This window comes from Scardinius erythrophthalmus (genome assembly GCF_964197995.2).
Source record: "Scardinius erythrophthalmus genome assembly, contig: HAP1_SCAFFOLD_59, whole genome shotgun sequence".
Lineage (NCBI taxonomy): Eukaryota > Metazoa > Chordata > Actinopteri > Cypriniformes > Leuciscidae > Scardinius > Scardinius erythrophthalmus.
Window position 1 is genome coordinate 21,720 of NW_028296534.1, and position 25,396 is coordinate 47,115.

The 25,396-nt window shown below is 40.5% G+C and overlaps 1 protein-coding gene across 1 annotated transcript in view; it reads left to right on the forward strand.

Annotated features, from left to right (window-relative positions):
• Positions 1 to 10,584: 10,584 nt before the first annotated feature.
• Positions 10,585 to 25,396, forward strand: part of lonrf2 (LON peptidase N-terminal domain and ring finger 2) — a gene marked incomplete at its 5' end in the record, with an annotated part of 99,883 nt that continues 85,071 nt past the window's right edge. Inside the window, one exon of the mRNA XM_081394630.1 lies at positions 10,585 to 10,707. Within this exon, the coding sequence (XP_081250756.1) occupies positions 10,585 to 10,707 (123 nt within the window). The remainder of the gene's footprint in view (positions 10,708 to 25,396) is intronic.

Consider the following 25,396-nt stretch of genomic DNA (forward strand, 5'->3'; position numbering starts at 1 on the left):
CAGTAAACAATGGTAAATCATACTAGAATGTAGTATATCATGGTAAATTATGCTAGAATATGGCAAATCATGCTAGAATCATAGTAAATAATACTAGAATGTGCTAAATTGTTGTGGGAGGAGCCTATTTTACTAAAATGGCTATAACTCAAGAAGTAAATGAGATATCTTCACCAAACTCAGTACACATGTGTATGGGTTCAATTTGAGGTCACAGTAAACAATTCTATGGAGATCGGACCATAGGTGGCGCTATAACTGTTAAAAAGCTTTAAAACCATATATATCCCATGGTAAACTGCCTGTATTGGCTGTAAATGGTCTTTTCCATCTATTATGTCCGTGGTTACATGCTTGCTAAATAAATCTTAACTTTTGATGCTTTTGTGCTTAAATGCTTAAAAGGCTTTAACTGCTTGAACCCCGATAAATGCTGCTTGCAGCTTTAATTATTAGGGGTTCAAGCACGAAGTGCTGAAACCCTATTGTAATTGTGCTGATTTTTATTATTATTATTATTATTATTATTCTGCCGTAAAACGCATCGTGCAGCCCAAACCGTAAGGGCTAGAGCTTTGAAACTTTGCCATATGGTAGTACAAAAATCGAGGAGAGGTTATCAAATTATGACCCCGATTGGCCCATAGGTGGCGCTATAGCAACCAAAAGCGCGAAACTGCTCATAACTCCTAGACCGTAAGTCATAGACTCAAGTGTCTTATATCATTGGAAAGCTGGACGCCTGACGAACAAAACGTATATCTCCGATTTTATTTCCGTCATGATAGATTTTCCGCCATTTTGAATTTTGTCGAAAACCTACTTTTGCGAACTAGTCCCTGGTTTTTTGCCCGATCGGAACCAAACCAGTGCAGAATTGTTCTGTGGAGTCTGAAGATCAATAATTATCGAAAAAAAGTTGAAATTTCGATTCACGGTCGCTAGGGGGTGCAAAATTAACGTTGTGGGAGGAGCCTATTTTACTAAAATGTCTATAACTCAAGAAGTAATTCAGTAAACTTCACCAAACTTGGTAAACATGTGTAGAAGGTCAATCTGAGGTCACAGTAAAAAAAATGCGTCGATTGGCCACATGGTGGCGCTATAAAACAAAAAAAACATGTAGACACCTGACCGTTAGTCCGATTGACTTGAAATTTGGTATGCAGTGTCTTGGCCCAAGGGGCCATGTATGTCTAAAAGGATATTGGCATATCTCGAAAAACATGGCCGCCATTGGCCAATGAGGTTTGAGCACCTATTAAACAAGGTTAACGGAGGCCGATCGGAACGAAACTCGATGGGCATGTTCGACTCATGGCCCTAGAGGTCTGTAAGAGTTTTGAAAGAAATCGGCCACTAGTTGGCGCTAACGAGTTTTATGGCTCTGTAATCACGTGGTGTTACACTTATCGTCACAAAATGCATATCATCTGATAGATCTGCTCATGCTGAACAACTTTGCCTCTAGAACTAATGCTGTCAATTAAACCGTTTATTAAATATTCGTAATTATGTTAAAAACCTACTTTTACGAACTAGTCCTAGGTTTATCGCCCGATCGAAACCAGACCAGTCTATGACAATTCTCTGGACACTCTAGATCAATAATTATCAAAAAAAAGTTGAACTTTTGCATTTTGCGCATGGGTATATTGGGTCATAAAGAAAATGGGCGTGGCAAAATGCACTCAAAAGCCTATAAATCCTAAACGAAAACTCAGAACTTCACGAAAATTGGTGAGCATATGTGCCACAACATCATTAACAAGCATGCAAAATATCATGGAGATCGGACTATAGGTGGCGCTATAACTGTTAAAAAGCTTGCCTGTATTGGCTGTAAATGGACTTTTCCATCTATTATTTCAGTGGTTAAAAGCTTTCTAAATAAATCTTAATGTCTTAAATGCTTATGTGCTTAAAGGCCTTAAATGCTTGAACCCCGATAAATGCTGCTTGCAGCTTTAATTATTATTATTTTTCTTCTGCCGTAAAACGCGTCGTGCAGCCCAAACCGTAAGTGCTAGAGACTTGAAACTTTGCCATATGGTAGTACAAAAATCGAGGAGAGGTTATCAAAATATGAGCCAGATTGGCCAATAGGTGGCGCTACAGTGCAAAAACCAAAAAAATGGCATATTTTTGCTTAAATCTCACCAACCCTTTGTCACAGACTCAAGTGTCTTATATCATTGGAATCCTTGGCTCAATCCGAACAAAAAATGCCTCAAGGATTTCATTTCCGGTATGCAAATTGTCCGCCATTTTGGATTTTGTCCAAAACCTACTTTTGCGAACTAGTCCTAGGTTTTTTGCCCGATCGGAACCAAACCAGTACAGAAATGTTCTCTGGCGTCTGAATATAAATAATTATCGAAAAAAAGTTTAAATTTCGATTCACGGTCACTAAGGGGCGCCAAAACGTTCGAAGGAGGCGGAGTCAGTTTCACTAAAATGGTTATAACTCGTGAACGAAATGAGATATCTTTACCAAACTCGGTACACATGTGTAAGACGTCAATTTGAGGTCACAGTAAAAAAACCGCAGCGATTGGCCACATGGTGGCGCTATAATATGACAAAAACCTAAAAAAGGCTATAACCACCTGACCGTTAGTCCGATTGACTTGAAAATTGGTATGCAGTGTCTTGGTCCAAGGTGCCATGTATATCTATGAGGACATTGGCGTATCTCGAAAAACATGGCCGCCATCGGCCAATGAGGTTTGAGCACCAATTAAACAAGGTTAACGAAGTCCGATCGGAACGAAACTTGGTGGGCATGTTTGGCTCAAGCCCCTAGAGGTCTGTAAGAATTTTGAAAGAAATCGGCCACTAGTTGGCGCTAACGAGTTTTAAGGCTCTGTAATCACGTGGTGTTAGACTTATTGTCACACAATGCATATCATTTGATAGACCTGCTCATGCTGAACAACTTTTCCTCAAGAACCATTGCTGTCAATCAAACCGTGCATTAAATATTCACGAATATGTCTAAAACCAACTTTTGCGAACTAGTCCTAGGTTTTTTGCCCGATCGGAACCAGACCAGTCTAGGACAATTCTCTGGACTCTCTAGATAAATAATTATCAAAAAAAGTTGAACTTTTGTTTTTTCATATGGCTATAATTGGGTCATAAAGAAAAAGGGCGTGGCAAAATACACTCAAAAGCCTATAAATCCTAAACGAAAACTCAGAACTTCACAAAAATTGGTGAGCATATGTGCCATAACATTGTAAACAAGCGTGCAAAGTTTCATGGAGATCGGACAATAGGTGGCGCTATAACTGTTAAAAAGCTTGCCTGTATTGGCTGTAAATGGACTTTTCCATCTATTATTTCAGTGGTTAAAAGCTTTCTAAATAAATCTTAATGTCTTAAATGCTTATGTGCTTAAAGGCCTTAAATGCTTGAACCCCGATAAATGCTGCTTGCAGCTTTAATTATTATTATTATTCTGCCGTAAAACGCATCGTGCAGCCCAAACCGTAAGAGCTGGAACTTTGAAACTTTGCCAGATGGTAGTACAAAAATCGAGGAAAGGTTCAGAGATTATGACCCCGATTGGCCCATAGGTGGCGCTATAACAACCAAAAGCGCGAAACTGCTCATAACTCCTAGACCGTATGTCGTAGACTCAAGTGTCTTATATTATTGGAAAGCTGGACAAAACGTATATCTCCGATTTCATTTCCGCCATGATAGATTTTCCACCATTTTGAATTTTGTCAAAAACCTACTTTTGCGAACTAGTCCCTGGTTTTTTGCCCGATTGGAACCAAACCAGTGCAGAATTGTTCTCTGGAGTCTGAAGATCAATAATTATCGAAAAAAAGTTGAAATTTCGATTCACGGTCGCTAGGGGGTGCAAAATTAACGTTGTGGGAGGAGCCTATTTTACTAAAATGGCTATAACTCCAGAAGTAATTCAGTAAACTTCACCAAACTTGGTACACATGTGTAGGAGGTCAGTCTGAGGTCACAGTAAAAAAATCGCGGCGATCGGCCACATGGTGGCGCTATAACATGACAAAAACATAAAACAGGCTATAACCACCTGACCGTTAGTCCGATTGACTTGAAAATTGGTATGCAGTGTCTTGGTTCAAGGTGCCATGTATGTCTATGAGGACATTGGTGTATCTAAAAAAACATGGCCGCCATTGGCCAATAAACGAAACTCGATGGGCATGTTCGACTCATGGCCCTGGAGGTCTGTAAGAATTTTAAAAGAAATCGGCCACTAGTTGGCGCTAACGAGTTTTATGGCTCTGTAATCACGTGTTGTTACACATATCATCACAAAATGCATATCATTTGATAGATCTGCTCATGCTGAACAACTTTGCCTCTAGAACCACTAATGTCAATCAAACCATTCATTAAATATTTACGAATATGTTAAAAACCTACTTTTGCAAACTAGTCCTAGGTTTTTCGCCCGATCGGAACCAAACCAGTCTAGGACAATTCTCTGGACTCTCTAGATCAATAATTATCAAAAAAAAGTTGAACTTTTGCATTTGGATGGCTGTAATAGGATCATTTATTAAATGGGCGTGGCAAAATACATTAAAAAGCCTATAAATCCTAAATAAAAACCCAGAACTTCACAAAAATTGGTGAACTTATGTGACATAACATCATTAACAAGCATGCAAAATTTCATGGAGATCGGACCATAGTTGGCGCTATAACTGTTAAAAGGCTTTAAAACTATATATTTCCTATGGTAAACTGCCTGTATTGGCTGTAAATGGTCTTTTCCATCTCTGATCAAATAATTTTCATATCATAATGTTAAAAACTAGTGCAATGCAATTCTCTGGACTCACTAGAACAATAATTGTCAGAAAAAGTTGAACTACTTCATTTGGATTGCTATAATAGGTTCACTTCAAAATGTGGCCTTTACCAATTGTCCCCGAAAGCCTATATCTCTTTAAAGAATGTTCAAACCTTCTTAAAAACAAGTCAGAACATGTGAAATATCACTCTGAACATGCATGAAAATTTTCAGACAGATCTGACAAAATTTGCCTCTATAACAGTTAAAAAGGTGAAAATGATATGAATATAATGGCATATTAAGCCAATCAGTGTTTTTTTACTGCCCCCTGCTGTTTAAAATAGTCATGTTGTCATATTGTTCTATAATTCATATTTAGACTTTATAAAATCACTATTGTAACATTTACAATTACATTTAGTCAAAATCCATCTGTTAAAGTATTAGTATTGACAGTTTGATCACATCATATATTTCAAATGTCTGTATCTACAACATAATGTGTGTGTGTGTAGTCTTAGGTTTCTGAATAAATTCTGAATCATCTGATTAATAGCTTACAAAGACTTTGTGAAATGTTTATAGACCATTCAAATATATTTTCATAATGACATATACCAATAGCATTGAAAAAACAACAACATTTGTGTGTGTGTGTGTGTGTGTGTGTGTGTGTGTGTGTGTGTGTGTGTGTGTGTGTGTGTGTGTGTGTGTAAATATGCATTATGGAGATAAAATGGAAAAACTGGTTTGCTTTAGTACAGAAAAATGGTGAAAATCAAGAAGTTTAAAGTGAAAGTGAGCCAATATGTGGTCTTCTACTGCCCTCTGCTGGCCATTCTACTTATTAATGAAGTCTACCCACATATGCTTTTGCATTCTTTAGACACTAAAAATCACTTATATAACAATTACTATTGTAGCACAATCATATTTTGTCAGAGTTTATCACTTCATTTTTACTGATACTTCACATAATTGCTAGCAATGTGGTAAATCATGGTTAAATCACACTAAAAACATGGTAAATCAATAAATGATACTAGAATGTGGTGTATCAAGGTAAATCATACTACAATCCTGGTACATCATTCTAGAACATGGTATATCATGGTACATCATGCTAGAACATGGTAAATCATGGTAAACTATGCTAGAACAGGGTAAATCATGGTAAGCCATGATAAATCATAATAAACTATGGTAAATCATGTTAGAATGTGGTATATCATGGTAAATCATGCTAGAACATGGTAAATCATGGTAAACTATGCTAGAACAGGGTAAATCATGGTAAACTATGATAAATCATGGTAAACTATGATAAATCATGATAAACTATGGTAATCCATGCTAGAATCACAGTAAACAATGGTAAATCATAATAGAATGTAGTATATCATGGTAAATTATGCTAGAATATGGCAAATCATGCTAGAATCATAGTAAATAATACTAGAATGTGCTAAATTGTTGTGGGAGGAGCCTATTTTACTAAAATGGCTATAACTCAAGAAGTAAATGAGATATCTTCACCAAACTCAGTACACATGTGTATGGGTTCAATTTGAGGTCACAGTAAACAATTCTATGGAGATCGGACCATAGGTGGCGCTATAACTGTTAAAAAGCTTTAAAACCATATATATCACATGGTAAATTGCCTGTATTGGCTGTAAATGGTCTTTTCCATCTATTATGTCAGTGGTTACATGCTTATTAAAGAAATCTTAATAACTTTTGATGCTTTTGTGCTTAAATGCCTTAAAGGCCTTAACTGCTTGAACCCCGATAAATGCTGCTTGCAGCTTTAATTAGGGGTTCAAGCACGAAGTGCTGAAACCCTATTGTTATTGTGAGGATTTTTATTATTATTATTATTTTCCCCTAAAACGCATCGTGCAGACCAAACCGTAAGAGCTGGAACCTTGAAAGTTGGCCAAATGTTGGTCCTCAATTTGGGGAGAACGTATCAAAGTATGACCTCGATTGGCCCATAGGTGGCGCTACAGCGACCAAAAGCGCAAAACTGCTCATAACTCCTAGACCGTATGTCGTAGACTCAAGTGTCTTATATCATTGGAAAACTGGACGCCTGACGAACAAAACGTATATCTCCGATTTCATTTCCGCCATGATAGATTTTCCGGCATTTTGAATTTTGTAAAAAAACTACTTTTGCGAACTAGTCCTAGGTTTTTAGTCCGATTGGAACCAAACCAGTGCAGAAATATTCTCTAGAGTCTGAATATCAATAATTATAGAAAAAAACTTGAAAATTCGATTCACGGTTGCTAGGGGGTGCCAAAACGTACATTGTGGGAGGGGCCTATTTTACTAAAATGGCTATAACTCCAGAAGTAAATGAGGTATCTTCACCAAACTCAATACACATGTGTAAGAGGTCAATCTGAGGTCACAGTAAAAAAATCGCGGCGAATGACCACATGGTGGCGCTATAACATGAAATAAACATAAAACAGTCTATAACCACCTGACCGTTACTCCGATTGACTTGAAAATTGGTATGCAGTGTCTTGGTCCAAGGGGCCATGTATGTCTAACCATAGGTGGCGCTATAACTGTTAAAAAGCTTTAAAACCATATATATCACATGGTAAATTGCCTGTATTGGCTGTAAATGGTCTTTTCCATCTATTATGTCAGTGGTTACATGCTTATTAAAGAAATCTTAATAACTTTTTATGCTTTTGTGCTTAAATGCCTTAAAGGCCTTAACTGCTTGAACCCCGATAAATGCTGCTTGCAGCTTTAATTAGGGGTTCAAGCACGAAGTGCTGAAACCCTATTGTTATTGTAAGGATTTTTATTATTATTATTATTTTCCCCTAAAACGCATCGTGCAGACCAAACCGTAAGAGCTGGAACCTTGAAAGTTGGCCAAATGGTAGTCCTCAATTTGGGGAGAACGTATCAAAGTATGACCTCGATTGGCCCATAGGTGGCGCTACAGCGACCAAAAGCGCAAAACTGCTCATAACTCCTAGACCGTATGTCGTAGACTCAAGTGTCTTATATCATTGGAAAACTGGACGCCTGACGAACAAAACGTATATCTCCGATTTCATTTCCGCCATGATAGATTTTCCGGCATTTTGAATTTTGTAAAAAAACTACTTTTGCGAACTAGTCCTAGGTTTTTAGTCCGATTGGAACCAAACCAGTGCAGAAATATTCTCTAGAGTCTGAATATCAATAATTATAGAAAAAAACTTGAAAATTCGATTCACGGTTGCTAGGGGGTGCCAAAACGTACATTGTGGGAGGGGCCTATTTTACTAAAATGGCTATAACTCCAGAAGTAAATGAGGTATCTTCACCAAACTCAATACACATGTGTAAGAGGTCAATCTGAGGTCACAGTAAAAAAATCGCGGCGAATGACCACATGGTGGCGCTATAACATGAAATAAACATAAAACAGTCTATAACCACCTGACCGTTACTCCGATTGACTTGAAAATTGGTATGCAGTGTCTTGGTCCAAGGGGCCATGTATGTCTAAAAGGATATTGGCGTATCTCTAAAAACATGGCCGCCCCTGGCCAATGAGATTTGAGCACCTATTAAACAAGGTTAACGAAGTCCGATTGGAACGAAACTCGGTGGGCATGTTCGGCTCAAGCCCCTAGAGGTCTGTAAGAATTCTGAAAGAAATCGGCCACTAGTTGGCGCTAACGAGTTTGAAGGCTCTGTAATCACGTGGTGTAACAAATTTCGTCACAAAATGCATATCATTTGATAGATCTGCTCATGTTGAACAACTTTCTGCCTCTAGAACCATTGCTGTCAATCAAACCATTCATTAATTATTCGTGAATATGTTAAAAACCTACTTTTGCGAACTAGTCCTAGGTTTTTTGCCCGATCGGAACCAGACCAGTCTAGGACAATTCTCTGGACTCTCTAGATCAATAATTATCAAAAAAAAGTTGAACTTTTGCATTTGGATGGCTGTAATAGGGTCATTTATAAAATGGTTGTGGCAAAATACACTATAAAGCCTATAAATCCTAAACAAAAACTCAGAACTTCACGAAAATTGGTGAGCATATGTGGCATAAAAATCTAAACAAGCGTGCAAAATTTCATGTAGATCGGACCATAGGTGGCGCTATAACTGTCAAAAAGCTTTGAAAACCATATATTTCCTATGGTAAATTGCCTGTATTGGCTGTAAATGAACTTTTCAATCTATTATTTCAGTGGTCTTAAATGCTTATGTGCTTAAAGGCCTTAAATGCTTGAACCCCGATAAATGCTGCTTGCAGCTTTAATTATTATTATTATTATTATTCTCCCCTAAAACGCATCGTGCAGACCAAACCATAAGAGCTGGAACCTTGAAACTTGGCCAAATGGTAGTCCTCAATTTGGGGAGAACCTATCAAAGTATGACCCCGATTGGCCCATAGGTGGCGCTATAGCAACCAAAATCGAGAAACTACTCATAACTCCTAGACGTTATGTCGTAGACTCAAGTGTCTTATATCATTGTAAAGATGGACGCCTGAAGGTCAAAACGTATATCTCCAATTTCATTTACGCTATGCAAATTTTCCGCCATTTTGAATTATGTCAAAAACCTACTTTTGCGAACTAGTCCCTGTTTTTTTGTCCGATCGGAACCAAACCAGTGCAGAACTGTTCTCTGGAGTCTCTAGATCAATAATTATCACAAAAAAGTTGAACTTTTGCATTGGCCTGGCTGTAACAGGGTCATTTAGGAAAGGGGTGGGACAAAAAAACACTCAAAAGCCTATACAACCTAAGAGAAAACCCCAAACTTCACAAAAATCGATGAGCAGATGTGTCAGAACATGGTGAAGAAGCATGCCAAGTTTCGTGAAGATCGGACAATAGGTGGCGCTATAACTGTCCAAAACGTCTCTTCTTATTAGGGGTTCAAGCACGAAGTGCTGAAACCCTATTGTAATTGTGCTGATTTTTATTATTATTAGGGGTTCAAGCACGAAGTGCTGAAACCCTATTGTAATTGTGCTGATTTTTAGGGGTTCAAGCACGAAGTGCTGAAACCCTATTGTAATTGTGCTGATTTTTAGGGGTTCAAGAACGAAGTGCTGAAACCCTATTGTAATTGTACTGGTTTTTATTAGGGGTTCAAGCACGAAGTGCTGAAACCCTATTGTAATTGTACTGATTTTTATTAGGGGTTCAAGCACGAAGTGCTGAAACCCTATTGTAATTGTACTGGTTTTTATTATTATTAGGGGTTCAAGCACGAAGTGCTGAAACCCTATTGTAATTGTGCTGATTTTTATTATTATTATTATTATTATTATTATTATTATTATTGTCCTCAAGTCCTCAATTTTGGGAGAAGCTATCAAAGTATGACCCCGATTGGCCCATAGGTGGCGCTATAGCAACCAAAAGCGCGAAACTGCTCATAACTCCTAGACCGTATGTCATAGACGCAAGTGTCTTATATCATTGGAAAGCTGGACGCCTGACGAACAAAACGTATATCCGATTTAATTTCCGCCATGATAGATTTTCCGCCATTTTGAATTTTGAATTTTGTGATGAAGTCCAATAAATAAATAAATAAAATAAATATTTAAACGTAATTTTGTTTGGTCACTAGCAACCAAAGACTACCAGAGGGTTAAATACATGTGCCCACTGTGCATTGTTTTCTTAAAGCCAGCGGGTTGCGCAGGCACCATAGTTCTTGTGCCCGGAATATTGCTGTTTTGTGTTGTTGGGCTTTAGTTACTTTTATTTACCTTGTTTTCTCTTTACAGGCTCACTACATTAAGGCCACAGCATTCAGGGGCACCGGCCGCAGTGAAGAGGCTTTACAGGAGTATTTTTTCTGTGTGGCTTTGAAGTCTGACTGGATCGCTGTAAAACTGGAGGCTCAGAAGGTACATTAATCTTTGTGTATTTGCGTATGTCAGCCTTTGTCCGGCAGATCTCCTCACATGATGGATTCTCCTCTGGGCTGCATGATTTAGAAGAAAAAAAAAATCAAATTGCGATTATTAGGGGTTCAAGCACGAAGTGCTGAAACCATGTTGTAATTGTACTGATTTTTAGGGGTTCAAGCACGAAGTGCTTGATTATTAGGGGTTCAAGCACGAAGTGCTGAAACCCTATTTTAATTGTGCTGATTTTTATTAGGGGTTCAAGCACGAAGTGCTGAAACCCTATTGTAATTGTACTGATTAGGGGTTCAAGCATGAAGTGCTGAAACCCTATTGTAATTGTACTGATTTTTATTATTATTAGCGGTTCAAGCACGAAATTTGAGGCATGATGCCAAAATGACTTTTCAGGCTTTATCTCTGCAATGCCTTGACATATTGACACCAAACTTTGTATGTGTCATTGTCACTTCACTCTGACCACATCACATCAGTTTTGTAACTGCTCCACCTATTGGTCGAAAGTGATAATCCATTAAATCATATTTTTAGGGGTTCAAGCACGAAGTGCTGAAACCCTATTGTAATTGTGCTGATTTTTATTATTATTTTTCTTCTGCCGTAAAACGCATTGTGCAGCCTAAACCGTAAGTGCTGGAGACTTGAAACTTTGCCAAATGGTAGTACAAAATCGAGGAGAGGTTCAGAGAGTATGACTCCGATTGGCCCATAGGTGGCGCTATAGCGACCAAAAGCGCGAAACTGCTCATAACTCCTAGACCATATGTCGTAGACTCAAGTGTCTTATATCATTGGAAAGCTGGAACCCTGAAGAACAAAACGTATATCTCCGATTTCATTTCCGGTATGCAAATTTTTCCGCCATTTTGAATTTTGTCAAAAACCTACTTTTGCGAACTAGTCCTAGGTTTTTCGTCCGATCGGAACCAAACCAGTGCAGAAATGTTCTCTGGAGTCTGAATATCAATAATTATCGAAAAAAGTTGAAATTTCGATTCACAGTCGCTAGGGGGCGCAAAACTAATGTTGTGAGAGGAGCCTATTTTACTAAAAGGGCTATAACTCAAGATGTAAATGAGGTATCTTCACCAAACTCGGTCCACATGTGTAGGAGTTCAATCTTGGGTCACAGTAAAAAAATCGCGACGATTAAACTCTAGGTGGCGCTATAACATGAATAAAACATGAAAAGGGCTATGACGACCTGACCGTTAGTCCGATTGACTTGAAAATTGGTATGCAGTGTCTTGGTCCAAGGTGCCTTGTATGTCTATGAGGACATTGGCGTATCTCAAAAAACATGGCCACCATCGGCCAATGAAATTTGAGCACCTATTAGACAAGGTTAACGGAGGCTGATCGGAACAAAACTCGGTAGGCATGTTCGACTCATGGCCCTAGAGGTCTGTAAGAATTTTGAAAGAAATCGGCCAATAGTTGGCGCTAACGAGTTTTACAGCTCCGTAATCACGTGGTGTTACAAATATCCACACAATATGCATATCTTTTGATAGACCTTCTCATGGAGAACAACTTTGCCTCAAGAACCATTGCTGTCAATCAAACCGTTCATTGAATATTCGTAATTATGGTAAAAACCTACTTTTGCAAACTAGTCCCTGGTTTTTCGCCCGATCGGAACCAAACGAGTCTAAGACAATTCTATGGACTCTCTAGATAAATAATTATCAAAAAAAAGTCAAACTTTTGCATTTTTCGCATGGGTATATTGGGTCATAAAGAAAATGGGCGTGGCAAAATGCACTCAAAAGCCTATAAATCCTAAACGAAAACACAGAACTTCACAAAAATTGATGCGCATATTTGTCATAACATGCTAAAGAAGCCTGGAAATTTGTATGGAGATCGGACCAAAGGTGGCGCTGTAACTGTTAAAACGCTTTAAAACCATATATTTCCTATGGTAAATTGCCTGTATTGGCTGTGAATGGTCTTTTCCTAGGAAAAATTCCTATTCCTATTAATGTTCATATAATTCTCATATAATAATGTTCATGACTCTTAATAAGCATGAAAAATTTCAGACAGATCAGACAAAATTTGCCTCTATAACAGTTAAAAAGGTAAAAATTATACAACATGTCATTAAGCCAATAAGTGGTATTTTACTGCCCCCTGCTGCCATTTCATCATACTGCTCCCTAATATTGTCATATAATTCATATTTAGACTTTATAAAATCATTATTTTAACATTTTAAATCATATTTTGTATCTATTCTCTATTGGAGTATTACTTGACAATTGTGTCACACTGAGATATGGAAATGGACTAAAGTAAATTAATGAAATGAAACGAAAGTAAAACGGGCATTTAAGCCACGCCCCCAAATACAAATTCACTCATAACTCGAAAACGGGAAGTCGTTTCGCGCTCAAATTTTGATGGTAAGGTCTTCTCCAGGCTCTTGATCGAAACGTGTCGTCGCGGGCCTCGGGAGCGCGCCCCCCGCGCGGATCTAGTCCGCGGGACCCCCGATTTTGAACGGCCGTAACTCCCGATCCAGACCACCCCGAACCTTGTGTGAGAGCTCGTTGGAAAGGGCCCATCCTTGGCTAGCTTCGATTCAAATGTGGTGTAATTTGTCCTGCGCATTCCAGAGATAAAAGCCCCCAAATATTTGCATTTGAACAGTCATAACTTCCAGCATCAATCGCCCAAAAACACATTGATGGTCTCATTTAACAGGGCTCCTCAAGCACTATATATGCTTTTTCGCCTTCTGGTTCCCGAGATATAAATTCCCATTCATTAATTCATTAAATCACTTCAATTGTAAAATGCAAGCTTTAATACCACTTTTGTCCACTCGAGGGAGCAGCAGGATTGCACATTACCTTTTCATTAGCTTTCAGTATTGGGAAACAAACAAATGCTTTAAAAAGCAATCTTTTTTATTATGATAGGGCTGTAGCTATCGATTATTTTAGTATTTTAGTATTTAGTATTTTAGTATTCTATTCAAGTAATCGGATCAAAAAAATTGTGGTAAAAAATAGATTCAAGTTAACAACAGCCTTTAAAATGACTTAAAATAGAAATATATAATAACAAGCAACAATAATTGGTTCAAGTAAAGTATCAAAGTAAGTAATTATATTGGTTTTATTGAAGAACACTGTTAAAATATACCCATGTAAAATGAATTATATAAACTAATATAAACATAACTTATGTACATAAATAACAAATGCCTGCAGAGGGCGCCAGCTGCCTGGTTGTTGTTACACTAAGCCTGGCATTATCAAATCCTTGTTTAATATTGTCCAAACAACTAATTCAAATGTCAACTTAAACTTTAATATTTGACCACTTATGTACGATAGAAATGCTACAGTCACTGTAATTTCTTGAACGAGAACATGTGCACATCAAAACATGCAAATTCAGAGCAAGAGTTTAAACTTTTATTTTGAAATCGCGATGGACAGCAGTTTGAGAAACCCAGATGTGCTCCACAAATGATAACAGTGCAACTATGAAACACAAATTGCGTCCGACTTGCGTTCCCATATTTGCACGTTATTGGAAACCTAAACAAACAGCACTGCAGAGACTGAGTTTGCTTGGAGCAGCGTTTACTGTGGATGGAGCTGAGGTAATTTTAACATGTAGGCTAATCTGCACCCATGTGTCTTCTGTGTGAAAAAAAAAAAAAAACAAGCAAAAAACAGAGGATATATTTATTTAACTGAATCACAGACTTTGTGATTTCACAATGGCACTATGCTACACTATGACTGTAAATGGTTTTAAATATCGCGTTGTCCTAGAAAACTGTAATTCTGCGGTTGTTTGATTCTCGTCTGTGGAATGCACCACTTTTGGTATTTTGCCAATTACTCTAGGGGTAAATTGCAATCAAGGATTTTTTTAAATCGAGTACTTGACTATAATTGAGGAATCGTTACAGCCCTATACTGGTAACATAGTTTTATATTATTAGATCACAAAGAAATGCCTATAGACAAATAAATATATTTTCTCAATAGCATATCCAAAAAACGTGTGTGTGTGTGTGTGTGCGTGTGTGCGTGTGTGCGTGTGTGCGTGTGTGCGTGTGTGTGTGTGTGTGTGTGTGTGTGTGTGTGTGTGTGAGCATGCATTATTGAGTTGACATGGAAAAACTGGTTTGATTTAGTGCAGAAAACTGGTGCAAATCATTAAGTTTAAAGTGAAAGTGAGCCAATAAGTGGTCTTCTACTGGCTTCTGCTGGCCATTCTACTTATTAATGAAGTCTTTTCACATGTGCTTTTGGATTAATTCATATTTAGGGTAGACACTAAAAAAATCACTTGTATAACAATAACTATTATAACACAATCATATTGTCATATTGTCAGTGTTTATTTATATGCCCAAAGTGTTGTGCTTTTTGCCAAATAAAGAAAAATAAACGTGATGCGAGTTCTGCCTTCTCTCTGTCAGTTAAGTCCATTCTGAAACGCGTCCGAAAATATATAACATATATATATATATATATATATATATATATATATATATATATATATATATATATATATATATATATATATATAACAAATTCTGAGAAACGCCCATCAGCTGTAAACACAGCTCGCCGCGAGTGGGGCATAATATAGCCTACCAAATAATCCTGGAGAAAAGTTTCCTCAGAACAGTGCTGATATGAGGAGCAATAGATCCCGCTGAGGAGTGAGGTAGGCTAAGTTATCTTTTCTCAAGTGTTAATGGGGAATAAATAACGTTATGGAATAACGTTAGTGTAGGCCTATGTAAACCGCAAAAAGATGAATCGCGTTTCTATAATATGAATCGCGTTTCTGTGAGATGAATGAAGGGTACATATTTGTAAAGACTGTTTAGCCTAAATATGAATTGCGTGTCTGTGTGTGAAAGAATAAACCGCTTTAATCAACTAAAATGCTTTGCTATAGCCTACTGAGATGAGTAAAAATCGACTGAAATATGTTGAAATAAAATGTCTTTGTATAAGCAACGTATTAAACTGCAAATTAACATTTATATGCCCTAATATTTCATAAAAACAACGTTACAGTCAGGCGAAATATGAAAGACAACATTTTGCTGACTAGATTTGGGTACAGTTTTTACTTTATTTTTTAAATAAGCTTTTGTTTAGCAATTTCTGCTCATATGTTCTATATATATATATATATATATATATATATATATATATATATAATACTATTTTTGTCAAAAATAAAGTAATAAACTAAGATGTTAGATGTTCCAATGTTGGCTATATTCAAACTAATGAATAAATATGATAAAATGTAGGCCTATAATAATTTTTTTTTTCAAAGAAAGAGTAAAGAGTTTACACTTGAAATATTGTTGAAATTGTAATTATTGTTGTAATTGTAACCTTTTTAATAAAATAGCAAAACATATTTACAAGATAGATGTAAGCAAAATCTTAAATGGTCAATATAAGTCTTCTAAATATATCTTTTGTCCTTGCATTCATTCTTGTGGGTCTCAGTCAGTGTCACACCTGAATGAATGGCTCATTATGCAGAGTCATTACGCATACTGGGTGGGACATTGTATTTTCAGGTGTAAACCACTCCTCGTTCACGCCCCCCTCGCATATTGGCTTTCCAAGCAAAACCTGTCTTATAAAACAATACATTGATTTAAATTGTGTGTGAACGATTAGGCAGGATGATTTTCACATCATTTTGAAGCCAGAACTCGAAGCGACAACATTCATTAGTCAAAAGTCTTGTTGACACATATTTAGTATGTGTTTTGTGGTCTTATTTCAGCAACTTTCATTTTTATTTTTTTCAATAACCACGCATAAACATTATTCTCTTAAAAATTCAAACATATACATGCATGTTGATCACATATTATGGTAGCCCTGTTTGTGCTATATAGAGTGAATTTACACCTTTGTCATTAAAGTGTTTATAAATAACTGAAAAAAGCACAAATGTCAGAGCATGTCAGAACACCTCCAGGGCCCAGAAAACCCCTCAGACCCCAGAGGGTTAAAATTACATTAACTTTCTGCCATTTATTTTCAAATAAAGTTGTCATGATCCAAACATCTGGTATGATGCGAATGCACAAGTGAACTAAGTTACTTGCTAGTCCGAATACTCCTGTTACCAAAATGCGCTCTTCTCATAACATCGTTCTAAAACATGGACTCACAAAGAATTCACAAAATTCTTTTACAGTAGTGTTTTCATTATAATTTTATGTAGCCTATATAACAGACTGCTACCAATCCCGATCTGAATTCTGACTTGATGCAGCCTGAATCACAATGGCACTGTGTTTCGTTAGTTGGCCAAAGGAGAAGCATCTTCTTTTCTTCTTCTTCTTTTTTTTTTTGACTGAGCCTTGTTTCTCACAAGGTTTTTTTCTCCATTCTGTCACCTCCTGATGACAGAAGTGAGTTTGGGTTCCTTGCCACTGTCGCCTCTGACTTGCTTAGTTGGGGACACTTAATATTCAAAAATAATATTGATCTGACTGTACTGATGCTGTTCTATGAGAACGATGACATCATTTTTAGCAGAACTGTTTTATAGATGAGATTAACTAATTTAGTAATTGATAGGGGTGTGGTGAGACACTTAGCTCACGAGATGGGTTCACGAGAACAAGACAAGATTGTTGCACTGAATTTTTAAGAAATCCTCAATGACAAAATTCATAACTGGAAAAATAGTAGCAGGTGCATTTTGAAAAGTTTTAACTAATCATCTTGTAATGAATGTCATTTCAGTTCTACTTTCTGAGTATGAATTATCATATACATTGAAAGAAAACAATATAAGCACTGTAAAAGGTTTTGCCACAACTGAAGGAGAAAAGTCTCGGTTACATATGTAACCCTCGTTCCCTAAAGGAGGGAACGGAGATGTTACGTCAGTGACTGACAAAATGGGGGTTTCGCTAGAGAGCCCTATCACCTTCGAGTATTAGAAAATGAGCCAATGGTATGAAAATACCATGGGTCTGTGGAATTTGAATTGCGATCTCCGCCCCACCGCATGGGTATTAAAGGAGCAGCGAGTACAATTTCGCATTATGTTACCTGCTGAGGAGCCAAGACTGTGCACCCCGGCCGTTTCAGCGGCATAGTGGTAGTGGCATGCAGACGTAATGTCTCCGTTCCCTCCTTCAGGGAACTCAGAGTCTATGGAGACATCTGAGTAATATAGCGCACATATCCAGTCTGTGGAGTGGAATGGGTGCAGCAAACGAAGACACAGAGCAGATCCTAGCTACTGGCCACTGGGAGCGAGGACACGAGAGGACACTGGCTCTACACGGAGATTGTAGAATCTCGCGAATGTGTTAGGTGTCGCCCAGCCTGCAGCTCTACAGATGTCTGTTAGCGAGGCGCCATGCGCTAGTGCCCAGGAGGAAGCAACGCTCTGAGGCGCTCTGCGGGCAAAGCTGCATTGCAACAGAACGCTCCACCGGAGGGACCCCAGTGTACCCTTCGGCCGCCGCGCCATCGAGGGCAGAGAAGGTGGAGGAAGCCGCCGGGCTACGAGAAGTCAACAGGGACTTCCACGATCTAGTGACTTCCTGATGCACCTCGAGGAAGAAAGGCACTGGGGGCAGGTACTGGCGACTGCCAGCATGCGCCGCTCGGGGGAGGGCGGCGTGCGCCTCTCCAACCTGATGCTCTCAGTTGCCCGGGCAAGCATGGCCATCAGCTCTGGATTGGACTCAGTGAATGCTGACACTCCCGAGGGAAGCAACACAGCCAAATCCTCATCTCCAGAGGAATCTAGCCCGCCTTGTGATGCTGTGAGTGACATGGCGTCATCTGCCGGAGCCCCGAATGAAACACTGGGAAACACTGGGAAACACTGGGTTCCTGAAAGGAACCAGGCTCACCCAGAAGCTCCATGGCTTGCGATGTGGAGGGGGCCGTGGGCCGGGAAGACTCGTCGAGTTGTTCCACACCGTAACCCTCAGATCACCCTGGCCACCAGCCAAAGTATCCCCTCTCGAGGAGGAGATAGATTGGGGTGTGGCAGAGGGGAATCTACCCCCACGGAGGTCATTGAGTCTTGATCTAAGCACCGCGATGGCCACGTTCCCGCAATGAGAACATGACTCATCCACGAGCACTGCCTGAGCGTGATTAAAGCCCAAACACGCGAGGCAGCACTCATGACCGTCAGGCGGATGGACAATGCGCCCACAACCAGAAACACATGGGCGAGACATCTTTAAAAAGACGTGCCCGTGCAGCTCTTTTAGAAAGAAAAAGCTCTTTTAGTAGTGCTAAAGCGCCCAGGGGTGAAACACGAGCCGCATGCAAGCCACTGCACAGACCAGCAGCAGGATTGTGAATCTGCTGAAACACACCATCACACTAACACCAACTGAAGAGCGCTCGTTGCTTTGAAGAAGGCGAAGGAGAAGCACATACACGCTTCGGCTCTGAAGCAAAAACATAATGCGAGATTGCACTCGCGACTCCTTTTATACCCATGTGGTGGGGCAGAGTTCGCAATGCAAATTCCGCTAATACTCAAAGGTGATGGGGCTCTCTATCTCTAGCAAAACCCCCATTTCGTCAGTCACTGATGTAACTCGTAGTGACTGACTGAAAGAAAAACAGGCTCCTGTATGATTTCACATGAGTCTCTTCAGACCTTACTGTACTTGAATTATGAGCTTCCAAAACTTCTGATTGAGGCTGTTTGTGACTTAATTGAACTACTTTCCACAAATTGAACATATAAATAAAAAAGTATAAATACCAAAAATACCAAATAAAAGTCTTTAAAAAATAAAAAATTAAGCGCAAACAATAAGTGAAACCATAATCAAACTACTCTTTCAATATTCAAAGTGCAAACAGAGACCAAAACAGAGACCAGAGCTAAGAGGTGATTACAACTACTCAGCCCAGCCTAAGATAGGTTTAATAGCCTAATTTGCATGCATCAGAGAGCTTGCGTTTTAATTTCACTCTCGAATTCGTGATCGCACGCACTCCGTGTATAGGGAGCGGTGGTGCTAAGTGCGCATGCTACAAAAAAAAGACATGTATCCGACATTTAGGCTCTGTTGCACAACGAATCATCCGCCATGGTTTTGTCAGTCTAGCCTTACTCTCGTCACGCAATCAGTGAACTGTGATTCCTGCTACGCTGTGTGCTACTCTGCACTCTGCAGCTCGTGCTGGATGAGCAGAGCATGATAAATGTTTTTTATTTCTTTAACAAAAAAGAAAAACAACTGTGGAGGCATGTAATGTAAACATAGCTGTGGCTTATTCTATGCTAATTTCACCCTCACGCTCTGTCATGCGATATCACAAGATGGCTTTTCCCCTCGACGAGAAATCTCGTCGTAATTTACGAGATCTCGTCACACCCCTAATTAATTGATGATCTTTACAACGGAACTGAATCAGCACTGAACTGACTTCAGCTGAACAACAGCCGAAATGCATAATGCATTTCCCTGTTATCACTATATAGCTGCTTTGAAACAATCTGTATTATATAAAGCACTATATAAATAACGGTGGCTTGACTTGACTTCTGCTGCTCATTGCACATATTTTTGCACGTATTTTTCTCTTTGAAGTGATTTCAATCATATTTCAAGCAATTCTAAATCATAGTGGCAGACAGTAAGCAACTGAAGCGTCTCAGCTGAAGGAAATTATCCATTATTTATCTGCTTCAATATATAGGCCAAATTTTCTTATCGAGTCGATAACAATCACATTAAAAATTAACATATATTGGCCGATACTGATATGGTGGCCGATATATTGTGCATTCCACATCTTTCAATTCCACTTCAACCTTCTTCCTGCGTGTATCATACAGTTTTGGGATGTCTTCATTAAAGAGTGTACAAAAGGGAATGTGATGTATTTTACCGAGAATATCTCGCCCTTATCTCGCTATCTTGCCCTTTTTTATACTGTTGACCGGCACCATATCTTTAACCATGTAACATATGACACCTGTTATTTTGCTGTACCTTCGTGAAGATTTGTCATTGGGTGTGACGCTTTCAAATGCTTGAGCAATTGAAGTTTGCTTGGCTGTCAGTTGTGTTTGTTGCAGCGAACCAGTCTGTTTATCCGTGGACCTTTTAACCACTGTGATGCTTCTGCAGGTGTGATAGAGGTTGTTTGTGTTGTCTAGCAAGGTTGACACAGATATTCGACAGGTTTTACTAAGCACTTGCCTCTTTTAAGCACACCAGAAATTTAAGCACATGATACCTTTTTATGTTTTAGGTACAAATCATCTGCAGGACTTCTACAGACAGACTTTGGTTCTTGGCTTGTTACGTTCCCTCTTTAGTCTAGGTGATTTAAAGAGGGAGTAACAAATGATGTAACAAAAATAAATAAATAAACGTGAGAAATCTCTTTTCCGTCTATCCCAGCTCTAATTACTTTTCACATTTATATCTAAAAGGCTACACAAGACCATTGATTTACACCTTGTCACAAAAGGAAACTGAAAGAGTATGCTTAATGAGTTCTCTTACGAGAGGTTCTCTCGTACTGCGTAAGCTTACGCTTGGGGCAAAGTCTCTTTCCGCGAGATACTGAAGCCAAAAATTATCCTTAATTTTTATATAATGCAAAACGCGTTGCAGCAGCATGCAGGCATAGGCGAGGCAGCTTGCGCGCCTATTGGCTGCCCTGCGGCAACTGCAGCAGCCTATCGAGAAGGCCCTCTCGTGACGCTTTGACCAATGGGGGTGCTTCGCGCCCATTGCATCACGTCCCGCCGAAATAGGCGTGGCCTAGGGCTATAAATATAGCGTCGAGAGGCTGGTTTACTGATTTTTCATCTCTTCAGCGGAGCTCACGCATCGCTGGACCCTGAGAGAAGCCGCGCCGTCTGAAGAAACCTTTCAGCGGGACGAGTCTGCATCGAAGCCGCTGGCCGCGCCGCCTTCTGCTGACATTCCTGCTGCGCTATCCGGTGCACCATATCCTTTTCAATTGCTAGTGTGTGTTCGCCCCGCGACTCACACTTCTCTCTCTAAAAGAGCCGAGCGTCTCTTTTAAGATGCCTCGTACTTCCTGTGGCTCGTGCAGAGCCCCTCTCAGCGACTAGGACCGCCATGTCATTTGCGTTTCCTGCCTGGGAGAAGATCACGCAGCTCTCGCGCTCGCTGACGGCGGATGACCTCACTGCGAGCTGATGCCTATGGCGACTCTGAGGACTCGCATGGCACAGTTTCACGAGTCTGCACCCCAGCCCGCTGCGCTGCCGCGCCGTAAAATGCGCCGTGCTCAGCGAGGCCCTGAATCTCCTCCCACTGAGACGAGCTCGCCGGTTCGCCCGCCAGCTTCGCCGCCTGCTTCACTCGTGTCTATCACCCCCGGACAACGGCCGCTGTCTGCCGCCGGTTCCGTCGCGGATGAGTCTGATGATGTGGCATTTGCAGAGGAGGACAGCTGCTCTATCCTAGCGTCAGGCAGTGAGGATTGGTGGAGCTCTGTGGATCTCGCACCCCCTGCTCGTGGGTCGTCTGGGAAACGGGCTAATATTGAGTCAGAGCTGACGCGTCTGCTCTCTCAGGCCGTTGAGAGCCTCGGCCTCGAGTGGTCGGCGCCCGTGGAGCCAGCACACAACCGACTGGATGGCTGTTTCCTTAAAGGGGACCGTGTTGCAACACCGTCCAGACCCGTGCCTTTTCTTCCTGAGCTTCATGAAGAACTCGCGAAATCCTGGTCTGCACCCTTTTCAGCCAGAGTGAAAACCTCTGTATCTGCAGCATTCTCCGTTGTCGACGATGCTAAAAACAGAGGATACCACTCTCTTCCTGCAGTAGAGGAAGCTGTAGCTGCTCATCTTTGCCCGCCCTCCGCTGGACGGCGCTAAGACAGCGCTCCCCTCTAAAGCCTGCCGCACCACCTCTGGGCAGGCTGCAGCTGCATTGCACACAATGGCCACGCTACAAGTTTGCCAAGCCAACCTTCTCTGCAAACTCGACGAGGAAGGACTGGAAGCTGTAAGCATTTCAGATTCGAGAAGCGCTACAGACCCCTGTTCTTCGCCCTACTAAATCTGCTGCACAGGCCATAGGGCGGATCATGGCCTCTCTCACCGTTGCTGAGAGACACCTGTGGTTAACGCTTTCTGAGATGCCGGACTCGGAGCGCGCTGCGTTCCTCGACGCTCCCATCTCCTCTGCTGGGCTCTTTGGATCGTCCGTCAAAGATTTCGCGGACAGATTCGCTGAGGTGCAGAAAACAGTGCAGAAAACAACAAGGCCATGAATCATTTCCTGCCGAAGCGCGCTAGCTCTGCAACAGGTCGCTCTAAACAGCCGTCTGCTCGAAGCTCACAGCCGCAACCGCCGCCGCCTCGCAGCGGCAACAGGCCCGAAGCTCGAGACTGCGCTCTCGCTCTACTGGCCGCCGTCCTCTGCGTGGACCCCGGCCAAAGATTGAAATCAAGCCCGAGGCCTCAAAGTCGTCCTAGCCCTTCTAGGAAAACGACGGTGTTCAAGTCCCGCCGCGGCCAGACTTCCACCAAAACTACCAGCTCGCTCAGTTCCAGAAAATGTGACTGTTCCAGCTTATTTAGCAGTAAACAAGTCGGTAACAGCCCGCTTGCCTGCTTACAAACGCCGTTTTCACGGCGACCCAGATGTATCCCTCAAAGAGTGTATTTCCTGGTGTTCCGGCCACAGCCGATGGTGTTATGTGTAGAAAAAATGCCCACTATCACGTGCTCATTCTTACACACAAACACAGCTCGTCTCACAGAGCTTGCGCTCATAAAATCGACTCAGGTCGATTGCGCATTAAATGTAGTGAATGTGCCCACAACTCAGTGCCCACAAACACTGCACACTGCATGTCTTCCGGTTTCTGTAAAAACGAAACCAAAACACATACGGTCACAGACCAAAAGTGTATTCAGTGCTTCACATGTGCCCGCTGTGTTGTGCCCACATGCACTCACAGACATGTCAAACCCCGAGGGGTTTTGCCCGCTCGCTTTCTCTCAGCTACCCGCTATAACAGAGTTAAGCGCGGGCAGGCTGCCCACTGTCAACAGCGCGCCCCCCGCCTCGACTGCCGCAAGCACGGCACCTATGTCACAGCACATAAGAGCTCTTCAGCCGCCACAATGTCACGGCCAGAGCGCGGATTTCATTCAACCCCTAGCTATTCATGCGGATGCATGGGCACAGCTTCCCGGGGTGTCAGAATGGGTGCTGAACATTATAAAAAGAGGATATTCGCTACAGTTCGCTCGACACCCTCGCCGTTGCGAGGCGCGAATCGAAACTACGGTAGAAAAGGAAGTAGCACATCTACTTCGAGCCGAAATAGCGAAACTATTGAGCAAAGGGCAGTGTTTCCTTTAGGATTTTTTTTAGCAGTGGGGGCAGGAATGTCCGCGCACAAACATTGGCCCTGCAGGGTTTTACCTGACGTCAAAAATGGTCTTCGCTGGCCAACACTTAAAAAAAAAAAAAAAAGCTGTGATTTTACCTCTGGATTTCATAGCTTTATAAGATAAAATCCTTCTTTAATAGATTATTTTGGTATATAATCATATCAATATAAAAAAGCAGGGAGAAAAAGTAGCATTAAAAAGTTTATTTTAACTAATAGTCTTATTTTCTACCATCTACAATTGAATAGGCTACCATTCAGTTGTAAATGCTGTAGTTTATTAAGGCTAAATCTTGCTAACCATATAGGCTGTACTAAAGGGGGTAAGCACACCTTACGGTCTTATTTTAAGGTGTTCTGTAAATTATTTTTTTGAAACACTTTACAATATGGTTTGATTTAACATTAGTTTATTACTAACATTGACCATGAGCAATACATGATTCTGAATGTATTCATCTCTTACTAAAAATACAGCTGTTTATTGTTTGTTCATTAGTTCACAGTGCATTAACTAAATGTTAACAAATACAACTTTTGATTTCAATAATGTAGGCTATTAAATGTTGAAATGAACATTAGCAAAGATTAATACATTCTGTAGAAGTGCAGTTTATTAAAAGTTAATGTTAACTAATGTAGTTACAACTAGAGTTTAATGAATGGAACCTTATTGTAAAGTGTTACCGATCTGTTATACACCGATTCAGACGTCTCGTGAGGTCAGTGTTGGAAAGATCAGTCGTTAACCATTCAACGTGGAACCTTGCTTCGCAAAGAGAGTGGTCGCGCGCACGCGACCAGAGGGTGCGCGCTCTCTCTCTCTCTCTCTCGTTCTTTCAAACATGCACCCAGCTGTCACAAGCGCAGCAGTTTATCTACATTACACACCGGTCAAATAAGACTTTGGCGGGACAAAAATTCGCTTTGACGGCCGCCAAAAAAAATCTTTGATCGGGTCAGTCTCACAAGTGCGCCTAAATATCTTTTCATGGTCGCACACAGACATATTTAGGTGCAAATGCGAGTGAAATGGTCGCACTGTAGAGCCCTAACGTTACCGTGGCGGCAAAAATTTTGCCGTGGCGGGCCGCCATTAACTAATCAACATAGAGGAAACACTGAAGGGGCCATAGAACCCTTATCTCAAGCTCAGAGCGAAGGGGGCATGTACAGCAGATATTTTCTGGTACCGAAAAAAGACGGGGGTCTCAGACCTATTCTAGATCTAAGACGGCTGAACAGAGCGCTTTCAAAGCGCC